General features: G+C 30.3%; 2 protein-coding genes across 2 annotated transcripts; one reads left to right on the forward strand and one right to left on the reverse strand.

The window, feature by feature from the left end:
* Window positions 1-824: 824 nt before the first annotated feature.
* Window positions 825-2,362, reverse strand: LOC134827319 (adipokinetic hormone/corazonin-related peptide-like). The gene is made up of 3 exons (XM_063839917.1): window positions 2,276-2,362; window positions 1,129-1,294; window positions 825-1,068 (listed from the first exon to the last, which is right to left on the reverse strand). Exons 1-3 carry the CDS (start codon window positions 2,296-2,298, stop codon window positions 991-993), a joined length of 267 nt encoding a protein of 88 aa, XP_063695987.1. The 5' UTR covers window positions 2,299-2,362; the 3' UTR covers window positions 825-990.
* A 1,857-nt stretch (window positions 2,363-4,219) lies between these two features.
* LOC134837603 (trypsin 3A1-like) lies at window positions 4,220-6,102 on the forward strand. Its single transcript, XM_063852985.1, has 2 exons — window positions 4,220-4,979; window positions 5,960-6,102. The coding sequence occupies exons 1-2, from the start codon at window positions 4,220-4,222 to the stop codon at window positions 6,100-6,102; spliced, it is 903 nt and encodes a 300-aa protein (XP_063709055.1).
* The last annotated feature ends 4,438 nt before the right edge of the window (window positions 6,103-10,540 follow it).

Below are 10,540 nucleotides of genomic sequence, written 5' to 3' on the forward strand. Positions count from 1 at the left end.
CCCAGTGCAAATTTCGGATAGAAAATTAATTGAAAAATAAAATTAAAAGTTTTTAATCGAAATGCCTTACCTTCGTTCGTCGTTCCTTAAACGAAAACTTTCAAAAAAAAAATTTTATTTAATTTTATGAATGAAATGAATCCAAATCTGTTTATTTAAGAGCATCAAAGAATTCCTTAAATAAAAAAGTGCCACCACACAGTCGAACAGATGATGACTTGTGCATTTGAAGCTCACATAATTTTTTTTTTATGAATGAATGAATGAAATGAAATTCCGGTATCTCCATGACAGTATTAAATCTCTTTTGCTTTATGATATTTTTCGGGCATGAATGACATTATTAAATAAAACGTCATTCAAAAAATGATTATTATTATTATTGTTAAATTATTACATGACGAGAGAAGCTAAGTTCATAATTTATTCTGATGCGTGACAAATACAAAAGATTTCATCGCTCTCATAAACGATTTTAATAGATGTTTATTTTTGTTTTGTGAAATTTTTGTTGAGAAATATTTTTTTAAACAGTTCCTCTCAATAAAAAAATATTATTAATTTTGATTGTTGGTCAGTTTAATATCCGGAGATTTATTTAAAGAAAAAAAAATTAAAAAGATGCTTCGGCACGAATTTTGGTAAAGTGGCAGCAATGTGAGAAATTTTTATCAAAAGTATAATAATTGCCTATTAACGAAGGTATTGTGAAGTTCTTTTCAGAACGAATTTTCAGACAAAAGAGGTGATAATACTTCAATTGTTTCAAAATCTCACAAAAATAAAAAAAAATGTAAATTATCGATTTTTTTTTATAGTGGAACATAAATATTTAGAAGAACATTTATTAGAAGATTTCTTTACATTTATGAAGCTTCATAATTAAAGAAGAAGATTTTTTTAAAACATTAATTGAATTTGTTGAGATTCCAGTCCAGTTGTTGCTTTTGTCAACGATTTTTTTTATGCAGCAGAGAAGAAATTGTTTGCTTAGATGCGGGATCCGAAGACAGTTGGTGACTCCATGTCTTCGTTGGCTCCATGTAAGCGGTTGGATTGGATGTTTTTCTAAAAATGAAATTATTTTATTGAAAAAGGCAAAAAACGCTAAAAAAGGAGAAAACGCACGAAAATAGCGTTACACATTGATACTACTGAACGGTAGAGGGTCGAGCATTCGTTCGTGACTCCATCTATGGAACGTTTGCCGGCATTCCAGTCTCTGCTGAACGTTACTTGGCCGTTAATGAAGGGACTGATGATGGCAAATACGAGGAGAATGGCGAAAATTAAGCTGAAATGGAAGATTTTTAAAGGTATGTTCAAAAAGTTTTAAAATTTTAAACCACATGTGCACTTAAATTAATTTAAAAAAATTATATTTAACTATATTTTGCAACTAATTTTCATCACATCAAATTTGAAAAAAATTTCTAAAATAAATATTTAAAATTTTTCTCGAAAATTTATTTAAATTTTCATGATTTTTTCCCCAATTTTTTAATTAAAATTAAATAAATTTAATTAACTATAAATTAATTTTATTATAAATTAATTATTTTTTTTTTAATTAAATTGATTCGAAAAAATTAAAAAAAAGATGAATTTTACCCTAAAACATGATAAAAAGTCTATACAGGCAATTTATTATTAAAATACCGAATATTCAAATCGCAATCAATTTTGCTGAAAATTAAGAATGTTTCTGTGTTTCACGAGAAATATACATTTTTAAATGAAATTATTCAACAAAACCTTCAGAAAATTAAAATAAATTTTTTAAAATAGATATTTAAAAGATTTCTTGGACATTTTGTGAGAAAATTTTTATAATTTTTTATTAAATTCTATTTGCATAAAAATTATTTGGATTTAAAAAAATTTTCAAGTTTCAAGTGCGTTTTTACTCAAAATTTAACTTTTATTTTTTTATTATATATTTTTTTAAATTTTTTTTTTCTTTTTGAAATTTTTAACATTTTTTAAAAAATATTTTGAGAAATTAATAAAAAAAAATAAATGTAAAAATTCCTTTTATTATATTTTTGACACACAAAAATTTTCGTTGTAGAAGTTTTTCATTTTAGGTTCCAAATCCTTCGAGATTTTGAATAAACCTTCATATTTTGTATTTCACTTTTATCAAATTTCATTCTGGAAATACGTGAAAATATTTGATATATTTTTGCTTTTTATTGCACCAATGAGACAAAAAACGACACTTTTAAATTTTTCTTGATATTTCGTATCAATATTGGACCAATATTGCACCTACCTCAGTCCTTGTGATAAACCCATTTTTAAATTTTAATTTATTTTCACAGTCTTTGGTGTCAGTAGAACAAACTTCGTCGAGTTTCAGTGATAACTGATGAGAAACTCCCTTGGTTGACACTTTATATAGGAAAATTTTTCACCTTGTTTATGGAAAATTTTACTTGTCCATCTTAATCTCATTGATGTGTTCGAGATTTTCTTATTTCTTCTTAAATATGCAAGAAAAATAACATTAAGGTAGCCATTCTTTGAAAAAACTTGAGAAAACCTAATCTTCAGTTATCAATATTCAAAAAGAAAATTATCATATAAATAGAGAGGATACATTTACATTGTGTTTGTCACCTGTTTGTTCTTTGAACTTTTATCTACTTACTTTGGCTTACTTATCATATTTCTCAACAATGGACTAATCCCTTATTTTTCATTTCTTTTCTTCAGTTCGTGAATGTTATTAATGTCCTGTATTTCTTACGCCTACATTTTTCTAAAAATATCAGCTATCTAATGAGTTTATTGCCCAAAAATAGACACATTGACGTCATCAAGTTACAAAATGTTACTTAGATCAGTGGCGGAATCACATTTTTGAGGCTAAAGGCTCTTAAAATATTTTAATTTCGTTAAATCTTTAGCTTGGTTTGAATTTATTCAATAAAAATTCAAATTTGAATAAACTTTTTATTTATTTTGAAACCACAAACTAGGCAGTATCGAGATAATAATTAATTTTTTGAAAGTTTCTTGAAAAATTAATAAAAATAAACCAAAAAGCTGTAATTTTGGATAAAATTTGGGATTATATTAAATTTTAAAATTAATTTTTTTACTATTTTATTTTAATTTAAGCCGCTCCAAATGAAACTCAATAGTTTTGTCCGATGCCCCATTTTGAATTCGAAAATCCAATGGGGCAAAATAAAAAAAAATTAAAAATTTCATTAAAAATTACCAATTTTTGGTGTATTTTCATAATTTTTTCAAGAAAATTTTTCAATTTTTAGTAATTTTTGTATTGAAAATCGTATTTCGACATTAAATTTTCTTTAAAAAATAATTTTCATGAAAATTATGGAATTTTTTTATCAAAAAAAATTTTGACAGTTATTTTTATGATATTCATTTTTTTAAATTTTAATAAAATTTTTTTTAGATCAATTTTTAATACACAAATATCAATGTAAAAAACTCAAAACCACAAAAATATTGATTAACGATCAACATTTTTTTAAATTTGGCATTTTGTATGAAAAAAAGTATTTCAATTTTTTTTATTTTTTTTGCCCCTTCCCCCATTTTTATTTCAAAAATTTTGGATAAAACTATTGAGTTTCATTTGGAGCGGCCTTATTGAATTTTAACTGAAATTTGCCCAGTGGGACGAAATTACATTTTTTTCAGGCTCTGGGGTCTTGAAAATAAGACCCTAAAATTTTACATGGAGAAATTTCGAAATTTTTATTTTTTTTTTTAATTTTTTCTTTAAATTTTTTAAAATTCGGAATTTCTACATGTTAAAGTTTAAGGGCTTTATTTTCAAAACCCCAAGGCCTTAAAAAAGGTAATTTTGTCCCACTGGGTGGACTTCAAACTCTGACATTTATAACTTGGTTTGGATTAATTGAAGTAGATATTCAATTTTTTAATTTATTTGGAAAATTTGTTCAAAAATGCTCAAAAATTTAAAGCCTTTTAAGACTTAGAACAAACCCATCACTGACTTTTACAAGCATCTTAATGATAAAATTCATCCAGAGAAACGGGTTTTCCGTACGAATGACCAATATTCGTTGCTTCCATGCACATTTTTGTACTGTCTATGAGCTGCTTAAAACAAGCTCTCAGCTGATGTTTAATTGCTCAGTCAATGTTAGAACTTGAAGTTAATAACACGTAATATTCCTCACACAATTTGACGAAACGTAAGAAGAAAATCAGTGAAATGACCTTTATTACAATCATTTTCGTTCTAACTACATTTTCCACGTCGTTAATTAATTGTATCAGAGCGATTTACAATGGCGACGAGACAGAAATTCAACAAGTCCCCTTCACAGTTTTCATCAAAATCAAACCGTTTCCCGAGAGTGTCGTGAAAATTTGTGGCGGCGTCATTTTAGATGCGAAAACTGTTTTGACAGCAGCGCATTGTGTCAATAGCTCTGAAGGAATTCAAATAGTAGCTGGAAGCGCAAATCCCTTAACAGATAAAAATGTTCAACGACGAGTTCCTGCTGAGATAATTCTTCATCCGAAATACGATTATGACTCTTACAGAAACACGACGTTGTTTGATTTTGCTTTGGTCAAACTCGGAACTCCTTTGAGCTTCAATCGGAAAGTTCAGGCAGCGAAATTGCCGAGACATGAAGATGTTCCAATAGGAATTATGGCTCAAGTTTGTGGTTGGGGCAGCAAAAATGAAGAACCAGTAGTTTCCCCAACACTTTTATGTACTTCAGCGCATATCTTGAACAATTCGTACTGCGATGTGCTACAGAAAAAAATCCATCTAAGACCTGAGATGATTTGTACCGCAAGAAGTTCCTGCCAAGGTGACTCAGGATCTGGATTGATTCATCACGGGACAGTTTTAGGCATTGTCTCGTTTACGCTCGGACCATGCAATTACGCAGCGCCGCCAGTTGTGCATGGAAAAGTTTCAGAAATTCTTGATTTTATTAAGAATAATACGGCGTTAAGTAGTGCAGATGATGATAGAATATTTTTTCCTGAATCAAGATTTTTTTAATAAAAAAAAAGTTACAAAACGCTTTCTTTTAATCAAAGACGCATTCTTGTAAAAAAAATATTTTGATAAATCTCAGTCTCTTATGAGCATAAAAAGCGCTCGACTTACAAAACAAACCATCGGGTTTCTTCGTTTTATTAACTAAATCACTTGATTCGTTCTAGTAGTTTTCCTTTCATGCGTGCCGAGTCTCAGATACACACATTCAAGTTGCGATGATGTGTAGTAGAATAATAGTTGACCTAAATATACTCTCGTTTTATCAATTATTCCATTCATACTTATTCATATTCATCACATATTATGGAGTGCCGGCAAAGTACAAGTGCATGCAGCTCGGCAGACAGATTTCGGTTGCATCAATTAAGTAACAGCTTTCTGTATCGATGGAGGGCACTTGTGCGTGCATTTCCGAGGGCATTGCCAGTGAAAGGGGTCTTGCTGATGATTTTTTAGAAGTTCAAGTATTTGATATTATTTCCTTCATTGAAGTCACATCAGTCTCATTAAAAAATTTTAGTAAGGGTCACATCACCCGATATCAGCATTTCATCGAAAAATAAATGGCATGAGATTTTTTGATGGTTTTGTGTTAGTTAGACCTAAAGTAGTCCAAAAAACCTAAATTTAAAATTCTAGAATGAGCTTAAGTGTTTCTATGCATTTTTAGTGAGATCGGGTATGTCAAAGAGGTACTTGAAAATACCCAAATGCACTAGAAAATGTCTAAAATCTCAAAAGCTTATTACAGAATTGTGAATATAGGATTTTTAGACTATTTGAGGCCTATTTAACACAAAACTATCAAAAAAATTCATGACACTTATTTTTCGATGAAATTCTGAAGAAATCCTTAGAAAATCGAATCGTTTATTATCAATAATTTTTACAAGTACGTGTTCCTTCTTTGATAGTCATCTTTTTTGACAGTTAATCAGGAGCTGATGCCCGAATATGAAACCCGATGCTCTGAACTTGGACTGCAACAACTAAGGAGGAAAGTTGCCAGCATGATGACTGCATATGATATCCTGTTGGGCAGATTGAATAATGACTATCTGAAGACTATCTGAAGAATCTGAAGCTGAAGTTGAACTGAGAGTTGGCACGCAACACCGAAACCTTCGTCGTTCGTTTTAGGAGAACGAATTACGGACAGCATAAGCCCGTGACGTGGATGTGTCGGCTCCTGAACAAGATTATCAACTTTTTCTCATTAACAGTTTCACTGGACCTGGAGGGTAATTTTAGTTTTGGAATCTCGAGGAGCAGATTTAAGGACATGGCAACTGAACTAGCGACATCAGACGATAGAAGCGGAATTTTGTTTTTAAATTTCATTTAAGTAAGAAATTACCTTAATTCATCATAGTTTGAAAGAAATCCTCTCCAGTTTTAGACCTTTTTGTAGCTTTCCAATATTTTATAAAATCCTTAAATCCTCAAAAAATATTGGCCAAGATTTTATTTCTCTATATAGATCAAGGTCTACTTACCATTTTTTAATATTTTTGAAAGTTCTCGAAACCATTTGCCAAACTTCTCTTCATCCAAAATGTCTCTACCAACTGACCAACATCTCTCTTGGCAAGCACACACATATGTTAATAAATTATAAATGTTATCACTCCACTCCATTCATTCATCAACAAGTACCAAGAGCACCGTATAGCGAGTCAGCAGAAGCAGCTGTATATGTAAATTCCCTCACTCACACACCCATTTATTTGTATTTTCTTACATATCAAACCAAAATCACTATCATTTTTCAGTGTGTTTCTGACTTCATACGAGTTAACATCTAAGAAAAAAAATATTATTAAAATTTGAAAAAAATATTTTTTTTAATAAATTACTCACCTAATTACCTCCGATAATTAGTTCTAAAAACTCGAGTGAAAATTCATCCAGACAAAAAATTAAAAAGGGTAATATTTTGTTTTGATATCTGATATCTTACACATGCAACCAGGAATTTTAATCGCAGAATTGGAGTGTTTACAAACAAAATTTTTGACTCAGCATTTTTTTTTTAAATAACGTTAAAACAAATAAAAAATCGACAATCAAAAAAGAAACACGCAAAAAATAAACGGTTACAAAGACCCCGCTAAATTAATAAAAATGATAATAAATAATAATGTAGTTTTGACTGTCTTTGATCAAAAACAAAAAAAAAAAAAGAAAAAAAATTAATAACGACAAAAAATCAACGAACTTTTTTTTTATTTATGACAAATGTTATTTTTTTCTTCTGTTTTTTTTTATAAAAAAAAAGTTCTTTATAATTTTATGCGTAAACATGGTGAAAGAATTCTCAAGAACTCACTAAATTGCTTTACACGAAAAACCCTTCCTGAGTAATAAACTACGAGACAATACTCTCAATGTCGTGACATTCATTCGTCGTACTGTTCAAAAAAAAAAAGAGAAGAAGACGCGAGACGCGAAGACGAAGCCGGTAGCGATAATAATAAAAAAAAATTTAAAATAAAAAAAAATCAATATCAAGGTCACGTTAAATGTCATCACACAAGAAAGACACGCACCACAGCTGGGTAATTATGTGGCGGTACTCCCTGATAAGAATGACGATTATGTTGGCGATGAAAGAGTGAAAAAAAAAACGAGATATGACTTGTCCTAATTCTCGATTTCTAGTTATCGGCAATCCGGTGTTTGTTATGTTAATTGGCAGCTCGCTGGAAGTAAATAGTTGGATGGATGTGATTAACATAATTACGATATAGAACGAAATAGAATAACAAATCAAAGGGACTTACGTGATGTTTCGCGGAAAGAAGCACCTCAGAAAGTAAAATTATCGATAATCATTGGCAATCAAGCTGAATCTGTACCGGATACCATAGAATAATTAAAGATCTCATTTTGCGCGGCAAAATATTAATTTAAATACTGATTAGTGGGACAAACTTTTCCAATCAAAACAAAACCCTTAATTTTGTGTCAGTGTCCGACATTGAACGTGTCGACATTGTTGGAGATCTGGACTTTGATTGCATTCCTTTTGCATACAGAATTCTCCATATGTACGACGAAGATTACAACGGAACGTTACATAACTCTTTCCATTCATAAAATATGAACTATTTATACGTTTCAGTGTAGAATTGTGTTATCAGTGTAAAATGTAACCGTAAATCATTATTCTTTTGTTGTGCCATTTAAATATTCATGCGGTGTGTATACATAGCATAATATTTATTTACTTATATTTTATTACGACTGTGAATTTGTTTTGATTTTAAGTTCATTGCTCTTTTGGCTGATGAACGGTAGTTTTTTTTTATTGCAATTTTTTGTTTGGCTGAGACGAGTTGTTTTTTGTCGCGCATTCCAGAAGGTCAGATAGCGGTACTGCCAGAATTTTTTGCGGTGTCTGTCTGTTTGTTTAGATGACTTGTCGTTCTATTGCATAATACAAACGGATGATGAATAAAGAAAAAATAATGAGCGAACAAATACTTGGATTGCCTAAAGTAAAATATTTGTGGATCATCAAGAAACGAAGAACTTTTCAAACTCCTATAAAAGCCAATACGGAAGAATTCTTTGGAAGGATCCAAACGAACTTAATTCTCAATACTACTTCGTTGTTTCAAATAAAGTAGACCCAATAGATAAAATCTTTTTGGATGCTGCAATTAAATAAACGAACATTTTTTCAAAACAACTTCGCCGAGAAAATCTATAGAAAAGCCGGTTAAAAAGCCTTCCGTTGGACTAAAAACATTGAAGAAATGTTTAAGAATACTTTTCAGATTCAATACTTTATATTTTTTTACCTGATTGTCATACTGGTTTACCTAAAACAGTTCAGTGTGGCTTAAAACAAAAATGCGACGTAAATTAAATGGTCCATGAAAAGGAAAAATTCAACCGTCACAAGTAGTACTTTAGTTCAGACCTGAAAAATTCAACTTCCTAAAAAATTAACCAAAGTTAGAGATTTGTTTTTGCACATTAAAAGGAGCTAACTTTCAGATAGTTCAGATAATGAACAATATTGAAAAGGTTTCGAACCACAAACGGATGTTGCAAATATCTTTAAATTATTGAGAAAATTTTTTAACGAATACGGGATAAAATACGAGATTGACTAACCGTTGTCTCTTCTAAGGATTATCAGAACTCACCCAGGGGGCAAAAAAGGGTTAAATTATCTTCTAAGGGGTTGATTTGTCCTCTTTAAGAGATTATTCTGATCCCTTCAAAGGTTAACTTGACCCGTTTAAAAGGTATCAAATTAACCTCCTAAGAGTTCACAATAACCTCTTAAAGAGATTAAATTAACCCCTTAAAAGATAAATTGACTTCTTAATGGGACAAATTATCCTCTAAAGCGGTCAAATTTACTTCTTAAGGGGTTACTTTACCTTCTAAGGGGCTAAGGTGTTGATTTCACCCTTTTTTTCGCCCACTGGGGCAACCAATTATTCTAATGGATAATTCAATGGCTTTACGATCTAGACTTACCAGTTTGGGATTTAACTTTTGAATCATCAACAAAATAAATTCATTTTTCTTATTTCAAACCAGTTCCTAAGCTAATGGAGTCAATTTCAAAAATCCCGAAATTTTTCTTAGAAAGTCTTTGTGATCTTTTAATCAAAATTTTCATAAATTTTAAAAAATCGAGTCATATGAGTTTCCAAAAATCTTTACTTGACATCAAGGGCGGATCCAGGGGGAGGGTTGCATGGGGTCATTTGCCCCCCCTTTTTAGCTCAAAATGAACTAAAAATTAAAAAAAACCGGAAAATTAACAAAAAAGACAATTGGATCTGCCTTTGCTTGACATCCTTCATTTAGGATGAAAATGCGCTCTCATTAATTGTCAAAAATGTCAAGGACAAGTTTCAATTGCAATTTTAAGTTTTAATCCAAACATTATATTCACCCAAAAAGAAAGCCTTGACAGTATTTTATCGTACATTCATCGTCATAAAATGACTAGATACTTATTTAAAGAATGTCAATGACTTCTCTTATCAGCTGTTAGCTAAATTTTCTAATTTGCAACGTGCCTTCAAGATATCGTCATTAAATACAAAAAAAAAACAAGAAATCATGATTAAACCAAAGTCTGGATTTTTCTAGATAATTTACCCGTATGATAAAATCACATCCTTTTACAACATTAATATTAAGTGTTAATTTGCAACAAATCATAATAAAATGCGTCCCTATGCCTACATTGTTGCTCATCATTAATAAATTCACGCAACGAAAGAAAGAAAGTGGAGATTTAATGGCCATCATCTGACATTTTACGCAATAAATTTTCATTCATTTCTCTTCTTCAATCCATGCAATTGAAACCGCTCTGTGTTAATTTATGTTGGAGTTCCACTTCCACATTTTTAAATTTATTTATCTTTTTTTTTTTGCAGAGATAAAGTTTCAAGAGTGTGAGAGCGAGACAGAATGGTCGTTACACGTGGTTGATAAAATGCATTTCAATTTTGCTCAATTGGATTTGGACCGACG

This window comes from Culicoides brevitarsis, chromosome 1 (genome assembly GCF_036172545.1).
Source record: "Culicoides brevitarsis isolate CSIRO-B50_1 chromosome 1, AGI_CSIRO_Cbre_v1, whole genome shotgun sequence".
Taxonomy (NCBI): domain Eukaryota; kingdom Metazoa; phylum Arthropoda; class Insecta; order Diptera; family Ceratopogonidae; genus Culicoides; species Culicoides brevitarsis.

What these genes read in the sequence shown, in the direction of transcription:
- LOC134827319 (XM_063839917.1), bottom strand. Translation starts at nt 2,298, where the DNA reads ATGGGTTTATCACAAGGACTGAG. An exon ending in GGTTTATCACAAGGACTGAG is followed by an intron (nt 1,295 to 2,275) that starts GTAGGTGCAATA and finishes CTTCCATTTCAG; the next exon opens with CTTAATTTTCGCCATTCTCC. An exon ending in CAATGTGTAACGCTATTTTC is followed by an intron (nt 1,069 to 1,128) that starts GTGCGTTTTCTC and finishes TTTCATTTTTAG; the next exon opens with AAAAACATCCAATCCAACCG.
- LOC134837603 (XM_063852985.1), top strand. Translation starts at nt 4,220, where the DNA reads ATGACCTTTATTACAATCATTTTCGTTCTAACTACATTTTCCACGTCG. An exon ending in TAAGAATAATACGGCGTTAA is followed by an intron (nt 4,980 to 5,959) that starts GTAGTGCAGATG and finishes CTTTTTTGACAG; the next exon opens with TTAATCAGGAGCTGATGCCC.